This window comes from Clytia hemisphaerica, unplaced genomic scaffold, assembly GCF_902728285.1.
Source record: "Clytia hemisphaerica strain Z4C2 unplaced genomic scaffold, Clytia hemisphaerica genome assembly, whole genome shotgun sequence".
NCBI lineage: Eukaryota > Metazoa > Cnidaria > Hydrozoa > Leptothecata > Clytiidae > Clytia > Clytia hemisphaerica.
Window position 1 is genome coordinate 175,869 of NW_027103342.1, and position 27,088 is coordinate 202,956.

The following is a 27,088-nucleotide window of genomic DNA, read 5'->3' on the forward strand; positions in this document are numbered from 1 at the left end:
TTTTTAGGACTACATCTTTTCCGTGCATAGAAATTCCAATAAAACTGTTATCACTTTTCGATCCCGTGACCTGCTGTATTGGTATTTTCATGAAGTTTATAAAGGTCTCGAGTGCGTCAATGGGGGCAAATCTGCTGGTCTGTAAAATTTATCAAATTTTGCGACTTTCATAATGAAGAGTATTGACCTCAAATTTAAACATATAAACAAGTACAGATGTTGTGTAATTGATTTAATATGAAAATATACTGAAGAAAAAAAAAAGTAAGGTCCAAAAATTGCTGTTTATCTTCCTCGTGTCTCCACACCATTTTTCTTTCTACCAATAAAAGTGAAATCTGACTTTTGTCCCGTGTCTTTTGGGTATTTTCCTCACTTGTCGTTCCATTAAACAAAAAAAGAAACCATGGGACACACACTCTTTTCTTGTGTTGGTGAGATAGAGCATGTTGCATTGCACCAACGCGGAAAAGAACTTATCGTGTCCCCAAGCCTTTAATATATTTTATTTATTTTCATAAGCTCTATTCTTACGTCATAGGTGCATAGTCATGTTCATTGAGTTTCAAGTCCGAACGGCTAGAGGCAAGATTCCTGGATCGGAAATGAAACCACTTATTTCTCATCCGGAATGCCCGCGCGTAGGTTTTACACAAACGCCGGATTGAAACTAAAATTTATCGCTTCATTTCAAAAACGCGATTTATGCGCGTTTTGGATGGGAAATAACTGGCTTCAATTTCTCTTGACTGAGACAGTTTAAAGTTTTCGGGCTTGAAACTCAATGGTCATGCTCGTTTAACACTAGGCTGCTTTTTCTTTCTTTGATTGGATGCGACGAAATTATAAAATTCGTGCAACTTAATCTAGGGTAACTCTCAGACAGGAATTTCATACACCATACGTATCCCCTATATCAAAATCAATTTTGGGGATACGCGAAGTCTAGCTTAGAAAGAAAACATAATGGGGTAAATTGAACCAGGACAGATTATTTTTTGAGTTTTGAAGAGTTTTTGTTGGTATTTCATTTTGATTTTAGTTTAACACCGTGATTTTATTTATATACTATTTACAAAACTAACTGTTTTTGCTCGATTCATTCCCAGAGTTCTTGGGGTTAGAAATGATGTCCGTTTGGGAAACGTGAGCCGGTAGCAACGGTGATTTTTTTGTTGTCTTCCGCCAGTTTGTTGTTTTCATTTTGTAGTTTAACCAACATTTGCTTGTTGCCTTTGATGGCGTTCTTAAGGTTATTGATTTTGACAATCAAATTGTCAATCATCATGAGTTTTTCATCTTTATTTTTGTTGTTGTTTGGAACCTGCAGAAAAAAATTGAAAAATATATTCTTCATCGTTGCGAAGGCTAGTCAGCAATCGATTTTGTTTATTGATCTGTTAGATCTGGTTACATACTTCTTTTAGAATATCTTGTTGAAAATATAAAAGAATCAACCAGGGCGATATACTGACTCTTGTCCCACCTGGGATATACGAAATTAAGTCAAATTAGAACTTCAAATGTCCACTCGTTAAAAACGATTTCTCATTCATAGTAACCTTTTTTTTTCTTCACTTTCAAAAAGATTCTTACTGGGTCAGCAAGACAAAGGTATTTTATAATGTGCATTATTTATGAAAATAACACTTACCATGCTTGGTTTCGAGATAGATTTTTCGTTGTGTTGAAGGATCTTATCCTGAAATTAAGACCAAAACAAGTAATTAATATTTTGCTTTTTCTCCTTGGCTTTAAGACCGCGCCAACTTTTTATGCCTAAAAAAACAGTCAGTTTCTGTTTCCCGTTTTGGTCATGAACTTTTCACCGTCCCCGAACGGGAAATAGAATTTTTGTAAACAAAGCAGATTTTTGTTTCTCGATCGAGAAAAAGTTTCCGAATAGGGAAGCTTTTAATTGGGATTGTGGAAAGTATAATTAAGAAGCGATTACCCGGTGGATTTCTTAACTACTTGGTGAATATTCTTTATTTTTCGTCCTTTACAAGAGGGACAAGTTTTAAACTTTCCACAGGAATTTCTGCAGTGCTCAGAGGCCACTTTCCCGATCGGGTAATTGGTTAACTTTCCGATTTGGAAAGTTTAGCTATTTCGGGAAGTTTTCCAATTTCCCTTCCCGAAATTTTTCCCGTTAAGGCAATAGTTGCCTTTTCCATGTAGATGTCCCGACTGAAAAAGATTAAAAGGAAATAGATTTTAAATCGTATGTAAACGACAAGTGTCCATGGCTGACATTACAAAAAATTAAGCTTTAATGAACTCAACTTCGTGTACCTTGTGTACAATGCCGAGTTTCTGCTTCAAAACCTTGTTTTTGTTTTTGGCCTGAACTAACGCTTCGTCAAGTTGTTTTTTGTTTGCGTTTAGACCGTCAATCTTTTCAACAAGTTTGTTGATCATTTGAAGTTTTTCAGCCTCTTGATTTTCTTTGTTAGTCTCTTCGTCTTGAGATGCAAACCAAGCGTGGTTGGCAATTTCGTTGATCGATAGACGATGTTGTGGGTCATATTTCAACATAGAAAGCAAGAAGTTTCGGCATTCTAAATTGTAGAAAATAGAATTGTTTTATTGAGAGACAAAAAAGAATCGTCTTTTGCTTTAAGGGTTTTTGACTGTGTTTGATTTGTTGGAAATGGTGCAGGATCAACCTAACATAACATAACAATGATAAGAATTCAACTAGAACAAACTCAAGAAGAAAGAATATTACCTGCAGAGAAAGTAGAATCTTTAAACCATGTTTTATGTGGATATTTTCCAGTCAATAGCCTGTACAAGATGACTCCACTAAAAGGAATAAGAAACAATTAGGTGATATATGCCTTGAATCTAAAATGCAACCTGAAGATTGGTAAATTTTTATTATTAGTAAATTTGAAATTTAGTGATTGTCAAAGGCCACGTTTGTTGGACGATGTTTTTGATGTTTTCGTTCCAGCTTAGAAGTTGTAAACATAATCGAGAAGAAAATCAACTTACAGACTGTAAACATCAGCTTTAAAGCCACAATACGGATCGTAACTTAAAAGCTGATAGCCTCGGTCAACTTCTGGGGCTGTGTAGCCTGGTGTACCACAGTATTCATCGCATAACTGTCCTGGTTCGGAAGGGATAAATCCAAGACCAAAATCTAATATTGAACGGAAATTAGGTTTTAAAGATAAAGCAATTATATCGAAATTGCAAAATCGGATATTTAAACGAGTGTCGTATTATTGTTTTAACTTCATAATATAACTTGACAGAAAATTCAAACTCAGGCATGCCTATAGACCCTCAAATCTTTCCATTTCTGCCATCGATGTTTTGACAAACGTTCATTCTTTTGGTAACAAATCTTGGTGTAAAACTTACCAGCAATCTTGGCAATGCCATTTTGATCGATCAAAACATTTTGCAGTTTCAGATCGCTGAAAAAACAAGAATAACGAAAAATCTTTTAATAAATAGAAAATGTCACTGGTTGTATAAAGTATACTCTATACTCTCTCTAGAGCTTTCCTAACAGATTTGTGGGATGACGAGTATGTTTATGGAAAGTATATTGGACGTCTTTGACGTTTCAATGCCTTTGGAAGGACTTTTTCAAAATGTTTTCATAGACCTTTTCATAAGGTTACGTCACGGACATCACTTGCCTCGTATTCAAATAATTACCATGATGATTATGTCTCTTCAGACATTAAATGACTTTTTTATGAGTAGAAAGTAGTTTTAATGGTCGAGTTAATCACCATAGCAATTATTTCAAAACGAGGCAAGTGATGTTCGTAACGTAATTTAAGTAAAGGTTTATTTCCATCAAGTTTTTATCTAATTTTTATCATCAAATTTGATTTCAAGAACTTTACATAGGCTCGACTGAACTGTGTAACCTTTCCACTTGTATATACATAGTACTCATTTTGTCGAGCAAAATATTATAATTGATTCAAACAAAGATATCTTACCGATGAGCAACGTTCTTTTGGTGGCATTGCTGCACACCAAGAACAATATCTTTAAAAAATTTTGTTGTGTTCACATTCTTGTTGTTAAACATGTGATGTGCCAGGTCTCCACCGTTGCAAAACTCCATTACAAAATACACGTTCTCTTTTCCTTGGAAAAATTTCAGGAGTTGAACCTATAATAAGATGTTTTAAATTCCTTCATAATTTTTCAAAACAATAATGTTATATTATTATACTGTAGGCATTTTTCGGGATTGCGGCATTTTTTTGGCGCTACACGTGTTGTATCGGGTGACACAAAAAAAGGTCGCAAAGTGAATTCTTTCTTTTCTGAAGACTCACCAATATCTACGGAATTTAGAATGCTTTTCATTGGCCAAGAAAAGCCATTTGAAGTCAGGGGTCCAGTAATTGTTACTCAGTTTTTTACTTTTAGTTAAAAGAGTAAGGAGAGGCAATAGCCGCTTGGTCAATTTTTCGGTCTCATAAAAAGTATGAACCTGTATGAACATGAATGCGTACATTCACTAAACATTTTTTTCTCGAAATAAGAAATACTTACAACGTTGGAGGAACCTGAAAGGCTGATCATGCAATTCAGTTCGGTTTTAATTGTAATCATTCCGATGCTTTTCGGCATGATCTTAATGGCGACCTGCAATTGAAAAAGAGAGAAAAAGTATTATATTTTCAGCTATTTTGATTTGATACCGTTATCACTTGATCTGAAGGAGGTTAGCAATTTTAGGGAAAGAGTGTGATTTCTTTTTGTAAAATAATTAGCCAGAGAGCCCCTCGACAAAATAAACACTTGATTAGATTTTTGAAAATTAATTCAGTCAAGAATGCATTTAAACAGAAAACAAGCAGGAATAAACCAGGTCAACTTACTTGGTCGCTGTGTCCTAAGGATCGGAGCCTTTTCGCGAGAGGATCGTTCGGGAGATCAAACTTAGCGTATTTTGCTTGTTTAACCATTCCAAAGCCTCCCTCGCCTAGGCTCCGTCCTAGAACAAATCCATTCAATAGACAATCTTCGACTATAGTAAGAGCTACCATAGTGAAGATTCAAACGTTTCAATATACTTTTTTTTCACAATTATATTCAACTATCTTCTCAAAATGAGCAGAGACAAATCCTTCAAGTCTAAGCAAGAAGGTGGGTTCGAAGAATGAAACATAAAAGTTTTTGTAAACAGTTATCTGCAATTTTTTTATTTGACGTCAAATAATGTTTTTAGTGATGTCAATTTCTTAGAGACACTTTTTCACAAAAATTTCTTCGTTACAAAAAATTTCTCTGATTCTTGTATTTATAATTATTTGTTATTTTCTAAATTTGACTATTTTTGTAGCCCTTTAAGGCTACGCAATGGTTGCCACAATAAATTACCAATTCGATTTATAGTATGTGACTCCCGAGCAATTTTTAGTACGCAGACTCTCTAACTGCTCGTTAGACCATTCCTTGCTCGTTTGTGTTTATTAGTAGCGAATATATCAAAAAGTTTCTTTTGTAAGGATGTCAACCTGTCAGTTGGTCTCTGGGATCGGTCCAACTGTTGAAATAGACGCCTCGAAGAGACCGCTAAATTAACTAACTCGTAGCGACGAGTCATTTACCGGACCTTAAAAGACCCAGTCCTGAAAATTTCTTTGGGGATTCCAACCATAGGGACATTCCCTGAACCTTTTAGCCACGATTGGAGAAAGTCTATGCCTGATTATACCGCCTCTATTGGTCCATAATGGCAGTATACAATCAAAAATAAGCGTGAATAGCCAAATATAGGGGAATTGTCTACAGAAAGAAAACTCAGTTTTATAATAAAGTTACTGTTGTTTTCGAACATTACGGTCTGTAAACCATATTTACGAATATTGTTCGCCCATCTGTTGTGTATAGTCTATGAATCCCTTTAGAGAGACTGGTACTAAACCGCAAAGGCTTGCATAAACCCTTTGTTAGCCTAATTACCACCCCTCCCAACAGTAAATGAGAGATATACTTTTATCAGTATTCATTCAATATATACGTGTAAATAACGCAGGCATATAAACGTTTGCAAACGGTATCTTTCCCGATTGTGGGGAATCTGGGCCCAAATTGTGAAAGTAAAATTGAGGGATGTTACTCTTTTCGAATCAGTCATGAGTCATTTGGTTGAGGTTCAATTTTCTGGGTACTTAACTGTATCATTTGCTCATTTCATTTATTTATTGAAATTATAAATTATCTGGATTCGTTTTAATTAATGTACCTAAAATTTCATTTGAGAAATCCTTCAATTAAAATTTTCCCTATCCCGCCGATAAAGTCTTTTTTATTAATGAAATCATTTATTCTTGAAATTTAAACGATGTTTTCATATCCGTCTTTTTATTTTGCCCCCGAAACTTAACTTATTGAATGTCTGCATACCACCATTGTGCAAATTATATTGTTTCAGACTACATCCTAAAACACCTATTTAGATATTTTCCGCCGTCGAGATGTCGCACCTGACAAGCTTTTTTGTTTTTTTTATAAAGCATATGGTTAACCCTATTGGGCCTAGGGGGGGGGGCTCTTTCTGTTCGGAGGTCAAACTATTGGTAATAGCTCCTAAAAAAATAGAGCTTTTGCTGTGAAATTTTCTGTAAATTCCTAACTTTTATTTAGCTTTAAAATGAAAAAAATTTGACACCTAAATATTTTCACACCTTGAACATGATGACATTTCTGACAGTAAGGTGTCACAAAAATTGACACTTTTCCAATACAAATTTATTTTCAATGTCAAATATATTGTTTAAACCGTAATTTATTGAATATTTAGGATAAAATAAGAATTTTAAACTCAGGCAACTTTTTTCTAAAGCCTTTGTTAGAATACAATAGCTATTTATAAGAACAAAGGAAATTTTCGGTTTTTGCTCACTTTGGGCATGATGAGTGACGTCATCAAAAAAAAAATTTGTCAAAAGTTACCTTACGTCACAAGGATCTTGTGTGCCAAATTTCATCCAAAAAGACCCACTAGATCAAAAGTTAAGGGGTGGTACAGGAAAAGCCCCCACCCCTAGTTCTGAACCGCCCCTAAAAGCCTGGTTGAATAGGGTTAAAGAAGAATAAACAAAATAACTTACTTGGTCACCGTGTCCCAAGGAACGGAGCCTATTGGCAAGAGAGTCATTCGGGCAATCGAATCTAGCGTACGACGCCTGTTTCACTTGTCCGAAGCCTCCCTCACCAAGACTCCGCCCCAGAATAAATCCATAATGTAAACACTCTTGTGCTTCAATAGTCATCATGATAATTTCAATATATCAATATAATTAACAAATTTCACTAACAATTCTATTCTCTCAAAATAATGAGAATAATCCTTCGAGCTTCTATTCTCAAAGGTGGGTCGAAATGATAATTTTCTTTCCGCAGAAAATGGTCTTTTTATATCACTTTCTTTATTTGACGTCAATAATTTTCTAAAAAGTGACGTCAATTTTCTAAAATCAATCATCTTTTGACAAAAAAGTTCCAAACGGGCGATAAAATTGATAAAATAAAACTATTGCAAGGTTATAACTTTTGATCCAAAAGATGAAAAATTGGAATGAATATTTGAAATCAGCCGGGGTTAAATTTTTGGGAAATTATACAATAGGTCAAATAAATTACCCCCATTTCTGTTAGTCTGTCCCTCTTTCTGATACCAGCTTTCCTTGCGATTTGCTTATTAGTTTTTTTTTTGCACTATGGTGATACCCAAAATGTGAGCCCGATTTTCGAGGAAAAAACTTTTTGGGCAAATTTGGACCTAAAAATAGGTTTTTTAGGACTAAGTACGAAATCGCTGCATAGTTTTTTCTTAAAATTTGCACAAAGATGGGTTGCAAGGAAATTCCCCTTCACCGTCTACAGGGAAATTACGCTACAATGTTTTATTTAATGTCCTATATTAGTTGACATTTCCTGATTTGTATCACTTGCTTGGAGAGTGCTGTTGAGACTTGAGACGGTGATAAATAATGATAATTCCATTGAAAGCTTTATCGTTTTGATCCAGTAATCTGGTATTTTACAGACCAGCAGCTATTAAAGGGTTAAGTGTAAATGCTTATTAATATCAAAATCAACCTCTCAAACTATTATTTAAAGGATGTATCATGATAAGAAATGCTATGAACTTGTTTTTTTTTTAGTCAGTGTTTTCTTTCTATTGTTGCCATTTTTCCCAGTTTTCTTATTATATCAATCTTCAGGTGTAGCTTGTTCGAAATTACAATGCTAAAAATTACTTTTTTCTTTCTTCAGCTCGAATGCGTAAAAGCATTTTCATCGGCCACCAATGTTGTTTTGTTTGAAGAAATGTTTTGTCATTCTAAAGATGGCGATAAGGTAACATTAGTAATGGACACTAATATCCGAACTGAAGGCTAGAAGACCATCTCCTACATATGATTTGAAGCTTCTTTCTTTACATAAGTTGTGGGCCGCCTTTTTCATTCAATTGCTATATGATTTAAGTAACCAGATTTTTGAAAAAGTTCCAAACGAAAACAAAAGTAAAGAAATTCCTTATCCGAAACACGTGACATTAATCATCTTCTCTTGCCTGGGAAAAGCATGAGATCCCTCTCTAACCTTCAGATATGTAAAATTAGGTAACACTTGTAATTCTTAATTTACAACCTCTCCCAAGAGGTGAACATACCAGTTAAACTTGTCAAATCTTTTGTCAAAAAAAATTTGTAACGTCCCATTGATTCAATGAAAATTGAAGCATTCGACTCGAGCAGGATATTCCGTGTAATAACTTAATATCTCCTTCAATCTGAAGCCATTCATTATCAATTACTGTCGTACCCAAGCTAAAAGTATAAGTAATAAAGTATTTCTGCATATTTATAATGGCTTGTCAATATTGTCTTTTTGTTTCTACAGAAATATGCTGAGCTCTTTTCCAATATACTCTACGAATGTGTCAGACAAGAAAAGCTGGATGTGTTAAATCGATATCTGGCCATCGAAAAGGTTTGGGATGAAAATTATTTAAAGATCTTACATTGGAAGTTAATAATAAGACAAAAGTTTTTTCTTCTGTATTCTAAAACTTGAGACTTGAACGTAACTCGATTTTAAAAACTAGTTGGACAAAAAACTTTGATATTTTTGCTCAGAACGATGAAAACAAAGTTGCATACCAAAGATTTTTTAAACCATTTGGGTTACCCCTTTAATGAACCAAAGATTGGCCGTTTGATGATTCAATTATCTTAAAACTATTTTTCTTACAGATCATACGAGATATTGAAAACAATAGACTATCGGTGTATGATTTCCAACAACTCCGTCTGCTTTTCTCTTACTATAACAATACTCATCACAAACTATTGAAGATGAACTATGTTTCAAAGGTATACTATTGTTTCTCTTCACTTTTATTCATGGGGATTGACGGTGTGGTGGTATTAGCCTTTTCTCCGAATTAATTTTTGTTGTCGGGTTTGACGGTGATTTGAGAAAAATGTGTAGGTATTTCGTCGTCGGCGACCTTTTTGTGCCCCAAACTAGATGCAGGGTTCTCGTTGGTCAAGGAATTGCTTTAAAAGGGGAGATACTGACAATTCTTGGAGGAAACTTCTTCGAAATTTAAAAAAATTCAAAATAATATGTTGGCTCTTGAGCTGGAATTGTCTATCTAAGAATCTACAAGCTAAATTGGTGATGTAAAATTAAGGCTTGCACCGGCGAGTTCACTAAAACTATTATAACTTCCAAATTGTTTGAAATGGTCAGAAACCATACCAGAGTTGAATGAACCTTTTACTGGCATCGCTTATTTCATTTTGAAACTGGAGAGTGAAGATCCAAGTTTCTATTTTCGTATTTTTAATCTTTGGCATGCTGTGTTCTTAATATTTTTCAACTTTTTATTTCATGATTTCTTGAAGACTCCGTTGATCAGTGGTTTGTATATGATGCAATGTCGAATCCGATGTGAAAACCAATTCCAAAAGATTGAAAATCTTGGTAAGTTTCTTTAGTTCTCAAACTTTTACTTCTGATCTCGAATCTTGATGGTAACTGATTGTCAAATGGAAATCAATCTCGGTAACTTTCAGACGAGTTAAACTAAGGTTAAGCCTTCAGTTGCTATTGGTAACCAAAAAAAGACCTCTCTCAGATTCTAGATTCTAGATAAGAAGTAAAAGTTGAGCACTAAGCTCCAATTTTCTAAATTATTCATCTTTGAAAGGGAAGCAAATACATTATCTGATATATGAATGGCCCAATATGGTGGATTGGCGGCTGCCCATGCTAAAGCTCTAAAGTAGTGGGTCAATTTCCCATCGGAGAGGAATTTTAGTCGGCCCTTGATGTGCCGCATCCCCAGTCGGGTCCAACTAACCTTGTTCGTAAAGCTAAAGATATTTCGGTTGGACCCGTCAGTCTCCAAAAACTAGGGTGAGTTACCAGACCTCCCGCTGCAAAATCCTTGAGGCGCTCTTGCAAAATTCCGTAACATAAACCTTCCAGATATTGAAAACTTTCCCGACCTTCAGAGCTTTAGCGTGTCGGGTGAAGTTTCTGCATCTGGGTGCCAGATAAGCAAAGACCTTTCATTTAACCTTTTGCTCACACATCATTTTTTTTAAAGAAAAGAAAAAAAACGAGGACAAATTTTGATAAATTCTTTTGATATTTCTGCATCGTCAGCATTAGAGGCGCTCTGCATTTCCATATCTTACCTGAAATTGGGTGAATTCGAATAGATTACTTGTCAATAATTGATGGGTACACGCCTTTTTTTATAAGAATATACCTTTTAAAAATATTAATGATTTAATTGACCAAAAAATTAAGAATATGCTAAGAATACCATCATCAATTGAACCAAAGAATGCCAATTTTAAGAATTTTACCTGTAAATTGCCAGAAGTTAAGAATATCCAGGATGAAATGGAAAAACACCATTCTTATAAAAAAGCATGTATTATTAGTCAGTGGGGTGCTTTCTCTTTCAAATTCATCATTTTCTCGTTTTCTCTTTCCTTCTTTGGCAGGTTTTGGTTCAACGCGACCATTAAATTTTGAAATCATCAAAGAACTGTCCAATTCTATGTAACTAGCTTTTTCAAATATACAAATCCTTTTCCTAAACAATTCTACTTCTTCTACTGCTCTTTGCAGATATTAAGAAAAAGCTTTAAGGAAAATGAATAGGCTATTCCATTAAATACCCATACAGGGGTGGGGGGGGTCGAAGAAATTTTTTCAAAAATCATGGAAATGTCTATATACGCCCACCCCCCTGGATAGTGGTAAAATTCTTTTCATACCTTAATAAAGTGATTGCATAAACTGAAATCAGACTTCACCCCTGGAAATTGATTGATTAACTTTTGACCCCCTAGGAAAAACGAAATGACATTCATTTAGACCTTAGACCCCTTGGAAATTCTTCTAGTAAATAGTAGAAATAAAATATTAATTTATAATGTTCATCCACACCCTAGTATGGATAGAAAATGGAATGGCCAAATATCCCGGTTATATACGTTACAGCTTAAATTTCTTTTTTTATACTTTTTGAAAGCTATTATCAAAATATATTGGAATCATTTCATTAGTTAAAATGTCGATCCAACGATGTAAAAATAATAGATAACCAACTTGCCTTGATTCTCAAAAAACATCCGTGTTACGGTTGTAAAAATATTAATGACATTTTGCATCGTAAAAAGTGCAATTAAATAAAAGCTTGCTTCATTTGCAACCTTCTATTGGACAGAATCGATCACGTGGTGTATATTTTTCCAAAATTTGGGTTAGAAAAAGTGTATTTTCCTATAGGCAGCCTCACAGAAGGAATTTTTTAATTAGATATTATTGTTCTTAAACATTCATCTGTTTATTTTGTATCATGCAACCTTCATGCACTTTTCATACGTGAGATATCGCATTTCAAATCACACATATATTTTTCAGATAACAGCATTTTATGAGCGTTTATTTATCCAGGTGAAGATTAAGTGGTATCAGGCCGATCCGTAGTCAATTTGTCTAAAGATTGGTACCTTTATCTTTTGAAAAAAATTCCAAAATTTGCAGTAAATAACAATTCAAATTTCTATCAATTCAGTGGATGTCGAAAAGTGTGTCAAAATCTAGCTAAAAGCATAACACGCACTGCACACAGAGCTTTTTAATAGAGTGCTCATTTCAATAGGAAAACAATGGTTGTTCTCTTGGGAGAAGTGCCTTCTAGAGGTAGTTGGTTATCTATTATTTTTACATCGTTGGTCGATCAAACCTAATTCTCCCCTCACAAGATATGTGTCGCTTTTGTATCCGACGGTCTTGATTCGGATTCTTTCTGTCATAACTATTGTTTTTTATCATAGTTAGTGATAAAAAGCTGCTCAGCGGTGAAAAACAAGAGCAGTAAGTCTGAACAGTCTGATAGATTTTATATAAAATGTTTCAATTTCCAAGGAATTTGTAACTTTTGAAAGATTTTGTAGTTATTTCTTCCGGTTTCCGGCTTTTTACCGGTAATTTGTAAATCTTTTCTTTGGACTGTATTTTAATTTAACTTTATTTGTACAATAACCAAGGAAATATATTTTGAAAACTCAAGTTGGATTTTCTGTTTTCTCTTTAATCTATTTCAACTTGCCTCCCAGAAAAATGCCCCTTGAAAATTGACCCCTCCCCCTCCCAGATTTGCCCCTGAGAAATTTTCTCCCAAAAAATTGCTCCGTTAATTTTGACTAACATAGAGATTCGACATTTTAAATACAAATGCCAAAAAAATAAACGTTTTAATATTTATTATCCTAAACCTTCTCCCTCGAGTGTATAATCCTGACCAATCCCCTAGATATAATAGATAAGAATTTTCTACCACTGGTATTATGCTCTTTCGTGTTCGCCTCGCTGGCTACACTCACTTATACCAATTGTAAGTTTTCTTGTTTTCAAAATCATTCTCATAAGTCTCATAAAAATGCATTCCTCACGTTCTTCGTCCCATGTCTTTACCACGTTAAACTAACTATGGCTGCCTTTCTTTCTTTCAGGCATACTTGGCTTCCTTGCATCCCAAGTGAAGTACTAAAGGTTTTTTTCACATAAGCGTTCCCGTTTCATATCAGACACATATTTCATATCAGGACAGTGTCTGCCTATTGTCATATTTTCTGACCAATCTTGCTCCACATCCGTGTCAATCCATTGTGAAAAAGCTTGTGAATTAGAAGTGATGAGTAAGCAAAAAGATGTTACTCAAAAAAAAACCTTTAATCCTAAAGATAGATTGTTGATTTGTTATGTCACGGTTTGTACACGATCAAAGTACTATGTTATTGTAGCATGCTCAAAAGAGGTGTTTCTAGAATCTATTGTTTTTGAAAAGCAATTTTAAGTCTAGTGTGTTTCTTAAAATACGTTGTATTTTCGATCAACCTTTCTTCATTTTCAGATTCTGTCTTCAAGCGCTACGTCATCTAAAGGTTTGTTTTATTTTATTGTTTCTTTGTATCTCTGGCTCGCCACCCTAACCGACTACGGTGGCCAAAGTTTTCGGTTCTACCTTTAGTCGCTCCCCGTGGAGGGGGTACCCGAGGTAAATGACTTTCCGTACGTGGGGTCCTTAAGGGTAATTTTTCCAAGCTTCCTGAGTGCACTGTAAGGGTCAAAATAATCATAGATGAGAAGAATTACACTTCAAGGCTGTACAATTTTCTAATTTTCTCTGCAATGTAAGAGTCCGATCTCGAAGCCCGAATTTTGGGCCGCACATGCAACCCCCCCCCCCCCGAGTTCGGTCCATACCACAGATCTATAATGGTTACTTGATGTCTCTCTGTTTGATACTAAGCAATAAAAGGAAGAGTCAGGGTAACTGCAGATCCCATAAAAGGTCCTTAACTCCGGGTAGACAGTCAAGAGAAAACGAGACTTTGGGTCGTCATCGACGTGACTGCGATGTCGAAACTTCCTCGATATTACTTGATTGAGAAAAAAATTCTCGTTTGTATGTACAAAGTAATAGAGTGCTCATTTCAATAGGAAAACAATGGTTGTTCTCTTGGGAGAAATGCCTTCTAGAGGTAGTTGGTTATCTATTATTTTTACATCGTTGGTCGATCAAACCTAATTCTCCCCTCACAAGATATGTGTCGCTTTTGTATCCGACGGTCTTGATTCGGATTCTTTCTGTCATAACTATTGTTTTTATCATAGTTAGTGATAAAAAGCTGCTCAGCGGTGGTGAAAACAAGAGCAGTAAGTCTGAACAGTCTGATAGATTTTATATAAAATGTTTCAATTTCCAAGGAATTTGTAACTTTTGAAAGATTTTGTAGTTATTTCTTCCGGTTTCCGCCTTTTTTTTGGTAATTTGTAAATCTTTTCTTTGGACTGTATTTTAATTTAACTTTATTTGTACAATAACCAAGGAAATATATTTTGAAAACTCAAGTTGGATTTTCTGTTTTCTCTTTAATCTATTTCAACTTGCCTCCCAGAAAAATGCCCCTTGAAAATTGACCCCTTCCCCTCCCAGATTTGCCCCTGAGAAATTTTCTCCCCAAAAAATTGCTCCGTTAATTTTGACTAACATAGAGATTCGACATTTTAAATACAAATGCCAAAAAAAAAACGTTTTAATATTTATTATCCTAAACCTTCTCCCTCCCTCGAGTGTATAATCCTGACCAATCCCCTAGATATAATCCCGGGGGGGCACTCTATCTGAAAACGACCATACGTTCGGCCCAAAATTTGGCTTCTAAAATTGGACCCTTACAGTGCAGTGAATTTCCATGAAAATCATACATACCCTTACAGTGCACTTTTTCAAAATTTCTCGCCCGTAAGGGCGAAAATTTTTGCAATTTTCCAAGAAAATGTGGAATTTTTCCTCCAAAATTGATCAATTTTGTGCCAATTTTACCAAAAAATTGGCCTTTTATCGCAATTTCCTACCCTTACAGTGCAGTTCAGTGCAGTTTTGTAATTTCCTACCCTTACAGTGCACTAGCTGAACTATGAAAAACCTACCCTTAAGGGCCGAACGTCTGGTAGGTCATTTACCTTGAGTGCCCCCCCCGGGATAATAGATAAGAATTTTCTACCACTGGTATTATGCTCTTTCGTGTTCGCCTCGCTGGCTACACTCACTTATACCAATTGTAAGTTTTCTTGTTTTCAAAATCATTCTCATAAGTCTCATAAAAATGCATTCCTCACGTTCTTCGTCCCATGTCTTTACCACGTTAAACTAACTATGGCTGCCTTTCTTTCTTTCAGGCATACTTTGGCTTCCTTGCATCCCAAGTGAAGTACTAAAGGTTTTTTTCACATAAGCGTTCCCGTTTCATATCAGACACATATTTCATATCAGGACAGTGTCTGCCTATTGTCATATTTTCTCTGACCAATCTTGCTCCACATCCGTGTCAATCCATTGTGAAAAAGCTTGTGAATTAGAAGTGATGAGTAAGCAAAAAGATGTTACTCAAAACAAAACCTTTAATCCTAAAGATAGATTGTTGATTTGTTATGTCACGGTTTGTACACGATCAAAGTACTATGTTATTGTAGCATGCTCAAAAGAGGTGTTTCTAGAATCTATTGTTTTTGAAAAGCAATTTTAAGTCTAGTGTGTTTCTTAAAATACGTTGTATTTTCGATCAACCTTTCTTCTTCATTTCAGATTCTGTCTTCGAGCGCTACGTCATCTAAAGGTTTGTTTTATTTTATTGTTTCTTTGTATCTCTGGCTCGCCACCCTAACCGACTACGGTGGCCAAAGTTGTCGGTTCTACCTTTAGTCGCTCCCCGTGGAGGGGGGTACCCGAGGTAAATGACTTTCCGTACGTGGGGTCCTTTAGGGTAATTTTTCCAAGCTTCCTGAGTGCACTGTAAGGGTCAAAATAATCATAGATGAGAAGAATTACACTTCAAGGCTGTACAATTTTCTAAATTTTCTCTGCAATGTAAGAGTCCGATCTCGAAGCCCGAATTTTGGGCCGCACATGCAACCCCCCCCCCCGAGTTCGGTCCATACCACAGATCTATAATGGTTACTTGATGTCTCTCTGTTTGATACTAAGCAATTAAAAGGAAGAGTCAGGGTAACTGCAGATCCCATAAAAGGTCCTTAACTCCGGGTAGACAGTCAAGAGAAAACGAGACTTTGGGTCGTCATCGACGTGACTGCGATGTCGAAACTTCCTCGATATTACTTGATTGAGAAAAAAATTCTCGTTTGTATGTACAAAGTAAGACACAGAAAGTTGTACCGTCGAAAAATGGATATTCAAGGCTTAAAAAGAAACAAAATCTAGACTCTGGAAATTGTTCTCAGGGGTCCTAAGAAATAGACTCTTACTTTTCTATGCATTATGGTTATTTTAAGAGAAAACTTAAAAAATATTTGATTTTTACACACTTTTTCTTCGTCACTGTTTAGCCTCTAGCGTCATTCTTTAGGTCATAAATATTTTTCAGAACCTAATTTACGTAACCCTTCCTCCTCCCTTAAAGAATTCAGGAATTTGTTATCATTCAAAGTAAAGTATTTTGAATATGAAAAAATTTAATATTAATGAATAGTCGTTATTTTTTAAATATTTTATTAATTTAACATATATTGTTCATTATATACAAATTTACACCAATAATGTCCACCTAGTTAACGACCACTTGCGATAAACATCAACAAAGTTTAAATTTTTACTTTAATTCAATATAAATAATGAATTATATACCGTGTTAAATGAATCTTCATTCTTATCAAATGTTTCATCTTCATGTTCATGATATTCACCATTGTAATGACTTCAAAAGTTATAAATTATGTACTACTCAATACGACACCAATCGTGCAACCAATCAGCTTTCGTAAAACTGACGTAATGTTAGAATACATTGCAAGGATGCATTTCCCGAAATAATTGTTTAAAATTAATTTCTCTGAAATAACACTAAAAAGTCAAAAAATGAATAAGAAATGGGTGATGGAATGGCTCAATCAATTGACACATTACACCATTAGTTTCTCACTGAAAGAAGAGAGTCTATCACCAATCCTTCCCTAACACCCTGTCTGTAAGTGCTCGGGATCCTAACACAGTCATTGCGGTGCAAGTCAGTAATCAATAGTTTTTATTCACAAATGATTCCTGTTATGTCTCTTTATTTTCGTCGTACCAGCATTTGAAAGTTCAAAGTGCATAACCTTCCTACACCACTAACATTAATCCCCATACATTTTTGAGAATCTGAATGTAAATAAGGACCAAATGGTTGTATTCTACCACAACCATCCCACCAAAATGCAGATAATTTGAAGCTTGCACAATTGTGGTGGTGATTATCTCTTTTCACGTCTTTTGTTGTGAATTGCATCCCGTTCAAATCATTGATTTGGGGCTGTGACCCTGGTTTGATGTCACCTACTGTCAGGCGATAGTAATCTGCTTCATTTGCAACATGAAAATTTCCGTGCCAGCCAAAATATGTGTTATCTGCGTTTGCAGGTGAATTAGCAACTTCTATTTGTGTTCTGAAATACAGTTCATATTGACCAGAATCTGTGATTTGATGAACAAGTTCATTTCCAAGATAAAAATCACCAGTAATTTCACCGATACCGTTTTTATATTGATTCCATCCAACATTCCAATTATGTTGACTAGTCGTTCGGTAAAGTATCACAGTCCAACCACCACCTTCAATTTCCATATCACATCTGATATCTCTTTGACCTTTACCAAGAAGATTTATGGAGTAAACACCAGAGCTCTTGTGGCCTGAGTTGTATAGATCCAGACAATCCTGAATCTGAGCTGTGTATAATATTGTGTTATCTTCTGTTGCTTGGCTGTCAGTCAAACCAGTGGTTGTGCTGTTATAAAAATGACAACGAATTGGCATTGCGTTGCTTGTTCTCTGGACGAGAAAAGAGAAGCAAGTTATCACATGATGACATTTTGAGAAACAATGTTGCTCAAATTTGACATCAACTGTCGAGTAAGGTGTTTTGTTTGGTATTTTGTTTCGTCCAACAATTTCGAATCTCTTTGAAGCAATGATTATGATTTGGGTTTCAAACCAAAACAAAATTAAAGAAATTGTTGTTAAATTTTTCAGGTTCATTGTTCGACTATTTCATTGCAAACGTTCCTGTCAGACTGCAAGCTATTTCCTCTTCGTTTGAAAATAAAAAAATTGTTCGGCTTATTTTTTATCAAAAGGTTATTATTAGATTTCTGAATCAAATCAGTTGATAAATAGATTAACGAGTATTATCTATTCTTGTTTAATATTGTAAACATGATTTCAATGATTTGAATTCAGCAATGGACACTAATTTGCTGTTCATTTCCCTCTGAAAAGCCCCCCGAAAAGCATCCAAGCCTCACGCGATCAAGCCCTACTTGGAACGTAAACTCCAAACAATATCTTCAATAAATTTCCTGATGGGCACCTTATCTTATAAACTACTTAAACTATGAAAAAATTAGGTACATCGAAGCGAGCGCTTATGGCGCGTGCCAAAATGAAGAAAAATTAGAAAATTATTTATAAGAAAAAAGTAATGTAAAAAGTGAGAATTTTACAAAGCCTATTTCTTAGGAAAATGGACAAAAACTAAAAAAAATCAAGAACACACAAAGGCTTTAATGATGATCCACGCTGTGCTTAGTCGAACACCCCTTTTTCACAGACCCACTGAAAAAATTGGCTAAAATATCGTCCCCAGTGGAGACTTGTCTTCCAATTTTTGTCCCCACTTAAAATAATCAAATAAACCAATCCTCACTGCAAAATAATTTTCTATTTTTTCCAGAAGGGGTTGTTGTGGACAGATGTCAACATTCGCAAAATAAGTGGAACGTTCCTTTATTCCCCGTGGCAAATATATAAGTCGCACACGCAACTTAAAAAAAACGGTTTCGATTATTCGATTATTTTGTGACATTTGATGATTCTTATGAAATTATTCTTACAAAATACAGTTGACGCTCTCTAATTCGACGTTATACTATTCGATTGGCTCCTTTATTCGATGAAATTTAAAGTCCCCGTCAACAAGAAACTTTCGTAAACGACGCTCCATTATTTGATATGTTCCCTTATTCGATGAAAATCCAATTCCCCTTGAAGATCGAATTAGAGAGCGTCAACTGTATAACGTTTTCAATCGAGTCCAACCGTGTTTTTTCAAACATGCTGACTTAAAGGTTTTTTTTTTAAATAAGAGTGATAGTGTTTGCTCAGTGGCGTATTTAGGAATTTTGCCAAGTAGGTCAAAAATTTGAAGCCGAGTGGTTACAAGTCTGGTTCTTGGAAAGTCTATTTTCCTTGCATTTAGTTCGCGTTTATCATTTTTCATTTCATCGCTATCTGAGTTATTCTATACAATATTCCACTTTTGTTGTATCGCACTCGTACTTTGCAAATTAAGAGAAATTTTTTACTCAACGAATATCCTGTCTCACGTTTTCAGTAGCTTTTTACGCTAATTAGCCGTTTGTGGTAAAAAAAATAGATACTGATGTGGAGCAATGTCCGTTTCCCCGTTTTGAGTTTATAGGCCTTATATGACTTATATATCCCTAAAATTATTTTCTATGTTTTGAATTGAATAGGAAGTAATTAAATGGTGTCAAATCATTTCAAAGATATTCATTTTCGCTCACAACAACAACCAAAAAGCAGGTAAAAACAAAGTTTTAAAAGACTTTGAAAAATGCTTCATTTTTGCTAAAAAATAACCATTATTAGTTCAACTTAAAGCAGTGACAACTGGTGCTGATGCTAATACCCTGACGGTCAATTCTTAGCAATCGACCCACAAGAAGTAAAGCTATAAGATCAGTTAAGACGTGAAAGTCACTTTGACTTTCACAAAATTTCAGATCAAACTCAAAAGTTAACTGGATCGCTTCAGCCAATATCAGCTCTGTAAACTGAGCTTCTCTCAATAAAAACTGTGAAAGAGATAAGCTACCTTTCGGCCATTTCTAGCTATGTCTCTCGGCTTCATATTATCTCTAAATGAAAGGCGGACAGAAATATAAGCAGTCATTGAAGGTCATTACACGTGAATTTGTAGAGAAGTTGAACTCGGTAATAATATGATCCCGATTTGCTAGGGCGGAAGAGGTCAAAAAGGGTGTTTCTTAAATAATAACCAGGAGGTTTTTCTACTTTAGTAATATTTACGTTAGTGAGTGTTTGACTAAAACGATATAAAGAATATATACAATGAAGGTGATATATGTCTATCTCCCCCCCTAGGTTCAAAATGTCCAACATAAAGATAAAATATAGGATCATCTTATCAGTCCTTTCTGTTATGATCCATCGAAAAAGAAAAAAAAAATGAAACAGGGCTGGATCATTCTTTCAGTCCCTTGTTATTATGATCCAGCAGGGCCAGAGGTAACTTCTGTGCTGTTGTGGGTGAAGACAGTTCTCTGGCTGAACCAACGTCTCCAGGGTTGCCGGACGTCGGAGTCGGAGGCGGAGTTTGTACGGGCAAGTCATGAACGATGGAATCCCTCGGAGGATTGACATTGGGTGTCGATGGGGTGTCCCCTGGAGTGGATCGAGGTTTTTCCATTGGGCCATCAAGTTTTGCTGGTCGGATGTATTTGAAGTCATGAATTGGATGGCGGTGTGCAGTCTTCTGGACAGCTGGGACGAATTTGCGTAAGAACCGTCGATTGAGATTTGTTGGCAGACCAGAGCCGTCCATTCGAACTGTGTATTTGTCAAATTGATGAACTTCAAACACTTTGCCTGTTTTGTCCCATTTGTGTGGGTGGGGTCCACGTTGGTTCTGGACCCTAACATGGTCACCAATTATAAGTGGCGGGAGTTGTTTGGTGTGTTCGGACCATCGTTCAGAAGCAATCATATGGCGATGACGTAAGGCGTCTTCTCGTTTGTTCAAAGTGTCCACCCATGTGGGGTGGGGTCTGTAGCGTCCAGGTTGAATACACCTTATCGGAAATTCCACCTCCTCGCGTTGTTGCTACGCAACACTTTTTGGGAGGTAAACAAAGCTCGATATTGCGGTTTTCAGGCAGAAAGCCTTACAAAACACCCAAAATGTTGATGCCAAAAGAGCCTCCAAATCAACTGAAGAACCACCGAGGTTTTTTGTTTTTTCTTTCTCTTCTAATAGCTGCTGGCAGCATCTTGAAAGCTTTGTTTTGTGTGTTTTTTTTTCAAATTCAGTGTATTTTTAGGAACATAAACAAGCCAGATATAAGCAAATGAGTTCTTGTTTTACGCGGGAACTTTTATACAGGCAGAGAATTCATGTAGTATATTTACGTGACGGAAATGTAGTGTTGAAGCTGGGCCGTACTACGCGAGCGTACTCCATGGATTGCTAACCATACCGTCGCTACTCGGGCTACCATTTATGTTTACCTCCCAATTTCAACGGATCCATTTTAGCGCAATTGTTTTTGTGGAATTTCCGATAAGGTGTATTGGGATGAAATCTTTCACAGGTTTTCCGAAGATGCACAACGCAGGTGAGAGACCAGTTGATGGATCTGGGCAGTTGCGATATTGTAGTAGTGCTCTCTGTAGTTTATCTGTGTCCAAACTACCGTTGGGGCCAGTGTTGTCAGTGATCAGTCGTTTTGCTGTCTTGACACCAATTTCAGCTCTGTTGTCTCTTTGGTGTCACCGTTGGCTGAAAGTCCCTTGATGAGGAGGATGGCAGCTCCAAGGATTGGCATAGAATTGTTGTTGGCCGCCTTGATTTTCATTGTTGCTGGTATCAAGTCTTCTTCTCCAAGGCCAAGTCTTTGCAGGTGTTTGATGCTAATGACACAACTCTGGCATCCTGTGTCAGCCATTGCTTCAAATGTTGATGATGTGTGCTTTTTTTCATCTAGATGGTACCCAAGTCTTGAGTAATCTTCAGCTGCCACTGAGACAGAGAGCTTGATGCATGGCTGTGGCTGGGAATCTCTCTTGATCCATCTGTCAGTGTATAAGTGGTGGTCGAGAGCAGTGGATGATGAAAGAGCATTGTTTGTGTTGGAGGTTGTAGAACAAAGGAAAGATTCCAATGCTGATACTTCAGTGGTTGCCTTGTTCTTCTGTCTACAAACCACTGCCAAGTGATGGCTCTTCTGGCAGTAATCACATGTTTTGTTGAAGGCTGGACACTTCATCTTTCTGATGGTTGATGATGAGTTCTTTCCGTGACCCTTCTTGCCGCAGTAGTTACAGGACCCTTCTTTGACCTGCTCTCGCTGGTTTCTTTTGTATTGGCTGATTCCAGCTGCTTGGGAGTCATGCAGTTTGTTGGCGGAGCGTCGACCAGCTTCTTTCTTTTCAACAAATTGAAGGACTTCCTCAAGTGACATGTCTTGATTTTGGTCACTGAGAAGATCAAGTTGGATATCATTGTCATATAGTCCTTGAACAACTACATCACGCAGTATATGGTCACTGTAGTTGATTTCACGCTCGCATTGGCAAGTGAGGATGTATTTGCATATGCCAGCTTGTCCTTTGATACGTGCAGCAAAGGACCTTATTGGTTCGTCACGGTCCTGCTTCATCTCATTGAGTGTCACTCTTGCAACCATGGTGTTTTCTTCGCAGACAGCTAAGCTTTTGATTGCTGCAAGTACTTCCGCTTGTGTCTTTGTTGTGAGTGTTCCCCCAGAAAGGCGAGTGAGATCCTTTCGGAGTTCGTCATCGCAGCATTCGAGTAATTGTATGACCAATTCTGGGCCAGTGATCTTGGTGGCTGTGACGTAGTCTTGCCATCGAACTGTGAAGTAAGACCAATCTTCACTGGAACCGCCAGTTGTTATCGTAGGACGTTTCACTTTCTCAACACGTGCAGTTTCTCGAACAGCGAGTCCTTGTTGGGGCGTGTGGACACCAGATGCGTGAATCTTGAGAAGTGTGCTTGCAAGATCAGGCTCAGTGTCTATTGTCGCATAGTCACATTCAGGAAAAGGGCATTGGACCACAACCATGACTCAAGGTGTCAGATTGTGTAAGATAAAAACTCTCTGACCTGTGTAGTTCGGGGCTAACCCGATTTGTGAATGTGTTCTTCTTGACAGGTGAGCGTCTAATGTTGGTCCAGACACCAGAGTGAAAACGAAACGTCTCGGTGTTGCACAAACAAATATGGTAATAAACGTTATACCTGTATAGTTCGGGGCTAACCCGATATGGAGAAGCTTTGGGTGGCAGTTATAGCCGGTTGTGCTGGACCAAGTAGATGCAACCACAAAGTTGTAACAGCAGAGTTGCCAGTTGATGCGATATAGCAGAGTTGCCAGTTGATGTGACGTAGCAGAGTTGCCAGTTGATGTGACGTAGCAGAGTTGCTAGTTCTAGTTGGAGTGTGTAGCAGAGTTGCCAGTTAATGAAAAGTGAGTGCAGAGATGCAAGACTTGTGTATAGCCAGTGTGTTGTTGGAAGCCAGCTGGTTGGGTATATTGGTGACCCGATCGTCGAGCCGAGCTTGCCTCTCGGACAAGGTTGTGTTGAGATATTCCTCCAAGTCAGTTGATTATAAGTCAAACATAAATAATAACCAGGAGGTTTTTCTACTTTAGTAATATTTACGTTAGTGAGTGTTTGACTAAAACGATATAAAGAATATATACAATGAAGGTGATATATGTCTATTTCTAAGTCACTCAGGCGGGGCGATAACCTTTTTGCTTATATCAGCACAACATAACAATAGGAAGACACTGTCCTGATATGAAATATGTGTCTGATATGAAACGGGAACACTTATGTAAAAATAAAACCTTTAAGTTTCTTAAACTTACGACATTATTTAAAAGTGTTTTCTTTCGGTACCCATAGAAATGATAATCACACAAGAAGCCACACATTGTAAGATTGAATAGATCAGGTCGGGAAAATATCGCACCGCGCTGAATCTAAAGATTATATTTTTGACATAATCATTACTCTTGATGTGTTTGTACGAGTTCCAATCCCATCAACCTTTGCGTTAATCTCTTTCGCACGTTAATTACATCATTTGACAATAGATATATAACAACTTGGACGTATTTTTAATTGAACCGCATTGAATTGTGGGATTGCAACTCGTACAAATACCAAAAAAAGCGGAAAGTAATAATTATGACGTATGTGTTACGGAGCGCTATTTCCGAATAATAAACAACTTTTCATATAATCTCAAATCATTCATGCCATTCATGCATTGAAATATTTTTTCTTCCTATTCAACCGATTCAGTTGGGTCAAAAATGATGTTCTATAAATATCCTATCAATCAAAAGTTTAAGTAATATTATTTGCTACAAAAAAATAAAGTGATTTGACAAATAGAAAAATATCAAACGGTTAGCTGGGTCAAAAACCTAGAAGTATAACAATGAACGTGAAAAATTTAATAAGGATTTCTTTAATTTTGTTTTGGTTTGAAACCCAAATCATGATCATTGCTTCAAAGAGATTCGAAATTGTTGGACGAAACAAAATACCAAACAAAACACCTTACTCGACAGTTGATGTCAAATTTGAGCAACATTGTTTCTCAAAATGTCATCATATGACAAAATGCTTATCCTTTCTCATCAACAGAACTTCCAATGCAATGCCGATTCGATGTCATTTCTATGATAGCATCTCAACAAATTTGACTGATATTCAAATAACAACAGCTGATACGAAGTTATTCACAACTGCCGACATCCAAGACTGCCAGGATCTATACAACTCAGGCTACAAAGACTCTGGTGTTTACTATATTAATTTTCTCGGTAAAGGTCAAAGAGATATCAGATGTGATATGGAAATTGAAGGTGGTGGTTGGATTGTGATACTTTACCGAATGACTGGTCAACATAATTGGAATGTTGGATGGAATCAATATAAAAACGGTATCGGTGAAATGACTAGTGATTTTTATCTTGGAAATGAACTTATTCATCAAATCACAGATTCTGGACAATATCAAATGTATTTCACTACAGAATTAAGAGCTGTTGATTCTCCACCAGCTGATCCGATGTATTATGGTTGGTACGAACATTTCCATGTTGCAGATGAAGCAGATTCTTATCGTTTAAGTATAGGTGGCTTCAAAGGAGGACAAACAGACCTGTTAACACACTTGGACGGAACACAATTTACGACAATAGACCGTGATAGAGATACAAATAACAACAAAAATTGCGGGAACGTTAAAAAAGGGGGATTTTGGTGGCGAGCATGTGGTGGTTTTCAACCAACGAGCATTTACCTTGATACAAATTCTATGAGATGTATGGGGCTTTATACTACTGCTGGTAGAACTTGTACAAAGAACTTTCAAATTATGATAAAGAAAAAAATATGAACATAAAGGGATATCATATGATCACTAAGAAGGTGTTCTTTTGCTTCACCACTGAACTTTATATAAACCCTGGTGGCCCAACTAAAATCTTTTGTAATTAAATAGTACTACTACTCAATGCGGGTGTAAAAACACCAAAAGCGCCCGACCTACTTTTTCTTTACACTAGTAAATTTGTCAGATTAAAATTAGACAAAGTTTCAACAACATAATACAAAATTTTTGCCTCACCACCCCACATTAATCAAGGCATGACAAGGTGCAGAGCAGACTTGTGTATTAATTGCTAGAAATCTATTTAAAAGATCTTTTAGGCGCCCCTTTTAAAACAATCCCAAGGGGCTATGGAGGAATGCAACTATAAGTTAATTTTTCTTCTAAATTTTTTATTTCCAATTTAACTTTTTTAATTTTTTGATTTATTTTTCTTTTTTTGTATTTAAAATATTCCACTCACTAATACTTTTTCGACGAATACAATATCGCAATGTATATCAGACCTTATCCTTGCTGCTCTGATGAAAGTCCCAGAAACGCTACAACCATCTTCTATATTGAGTTTGTGTTTTTGCATGATTTTTTTCGACATATTTTAAATTTTGATTTGGATTTAGTGATATTTATAGAAACCGAAAGTAGATGTTTTCTGAAATTTTAGACTGACCTTACCATGATATATATATATAGTGAAGATATGTAATATCTGTCATTGTAGAAAAAGAAAAGTATTGATATAAAAATAACTCAAAATGATAAAAACGAAAAAAATAAAGAATATTTTTGTTAATTATGTATATTTACGTAATTATGTATATTTAATTTATGTATATACCTTACAGAAAAGATTTTTCATTGTGACAATCGATAAAGCATGTAAGAACTTTGTTTTGATTTGTAAAAAGTTTTATGTTTCTAGAAATGTCCGGAAATAACACCTATCAGCCTTCTAATCTTCATTTGAACTCCATTTTAGAAAATAGCGAAAACTTGTGTAAAACATTTGGATTACATATCACTATCTGACAAAATGAAAACTCTCCCCATTATGTATTGGATTCCTAAAATGCATAAGAATCCTATTGGTTGCCGCTTCATCATTGCTTCCAAATCATGTAGTACCAAACCACTGTCTCATGCTGTCTCCATGGTCTTCAAACATGTTGAGCAATTCAATCATAAATCTCGTTTCTTTTCTAGTTTCAATAAGTTCTGGGTTGTACAAAATTCTTCGCCTGTTATTGGACATCTTAACAGAATCAATGCCAAGAAAAAAGCTAAACGTATTTCAACATTCGATTTTGCAACACTGTACACAACCCTTCCACACGATCTTCTCATTGAAATTTTAACCAAAATTATTAACTTTGTGTTTGATTTAGGTTGTAGAAATAAACTTGGTTTTTCAAATACTTCAGCATACTGGACTACAAAAGGGAAGGATGATAGGTTCTTTACTAGTACTTCTCTGTCTGAGTGTGTGTCCTTTCTGATAAAAAATTGCTGCTTCAAAGTTGGCAATTCAATTCTTAAACAGTGCATTGGAATTCCCATGGGAATAGATCCTGCTCCTTTTTGGGCAAATCTGTTTTGGTACCATTTTGAATCTGAGTATGTCAAAGGTCTCATTTCTGCTAGTTGGCCTAGTGCCTATAACTTCCACTCTGTAGGTAGATTTATTGATAATTTGTGTGCCTTAAATGACAGAGATGAGTTTCATAATTGCTACAAACAGATT

The 27,088-nt window shown here is 36.0% G+C and overlaps 5 protein-coding genes across 5 annotated transcripts in view; 3 read left to right on the forward strand and 2 right to left on the reverse strand.

The window, feature by feature from the left end:
• LOC136818402 (anaphase-promoting complex subunit 1-like) overlaps nt 1–11,249 on the forward strand; it is a 60,133-nt gene extending 48,884 nt beyond the window's left edge. Inside the window, exons 33-37 of the mRNA XM_067074741.1 lie at nt 8,272–8,355; nt 8,902–8,991; nt 9,255–9,374; nt 9,912–9,990; nt 11,025–11,249. Of these exons, the coding sequence (XP_066930842.1) occupies nt 8,272–8,355; nt 8,902–8,991; nt 9,255–9,374; nt 9,912–9,990; nt 11,025–11,086 (435 nt within the window). The 3' untranslated portion in view covers nt 11,087–11,249. The remainder of the gene's footprint in view (nt 1–8,271; nt 8,356–8,901; nt 8,992–9,254; nt 9,375–9,911; nt 9,991–11,024) is intronic.
• Nucleotides 1,121–5,128, reverse strand: LOC136818747 (uncharacterized). Its single transcript, XM_067074988.1, has 9 exons — nt 4,866–5,128; nt 4,537–4,629; nt 3,972–4,147; nt 3,376–3,431; nt 3,001–3,151; nt 2,732–2,808; nt 2,296–2,561; nt 1,655–1,702; nt 1,121–1,324 (listed from the first exon to the last, which is right to left on the reverse strand). The coding sequence occupies exons 1-9, from the start codon at nt 5,031–5,033 to the stop codon at nt 1,121–1,123; spliced, it is 1,239 nt and encodes a 412-aa protein (XP_066931089.1). The 5' UTR covers nt 5,034–5,128.
• A 4,445-nt stretch (nt 11,250–15,694) lies between the features above and the next one.
• Nucleotides 15,695–27,088, forward strand: part of LOC136818601 (protein dispatched homolog 1-like) — a 34,598-nt gene continuing 23,204 nt past the window's right edge. The window contains exon 1 of the mRNA XM_067074944.1: nt 15,695–15,713. The gene's annotated coding sequence lies outside the window, so the exon portion shown is untranslated. The remainder of the gene's footprint in view (nt 15,714–27,088) is intronic.
• On the reverse strand, nt 17,166–17,906 carry LOC136818413 (fibrinogen C domain-containing protein 1-A-like). Its single transcript, XM_067074750.1, has one exon. The coding sequence runs from the start codon at nt 17,904–17,906 to the stop codon at nt 17,166–17,168; it is 741 nt and encodes a 246-aa protein (XP_066930851.1).
• Nucleotides 24,347–25,857, forward strand: LOC136818453 (angiopoietin-related protein 7-like). Its single transcript, XM_067074796.1, has one exon. It carries the CDS (start codon nt 24,388–24,390, stop codon nt 25,351–25,353), a length of 966 nt encoding a protein of 321 aa, XP_066930897.1. The 5' UTR covers nt 24,347–24,387; the 3' UTR covers nt 25,354–25,857.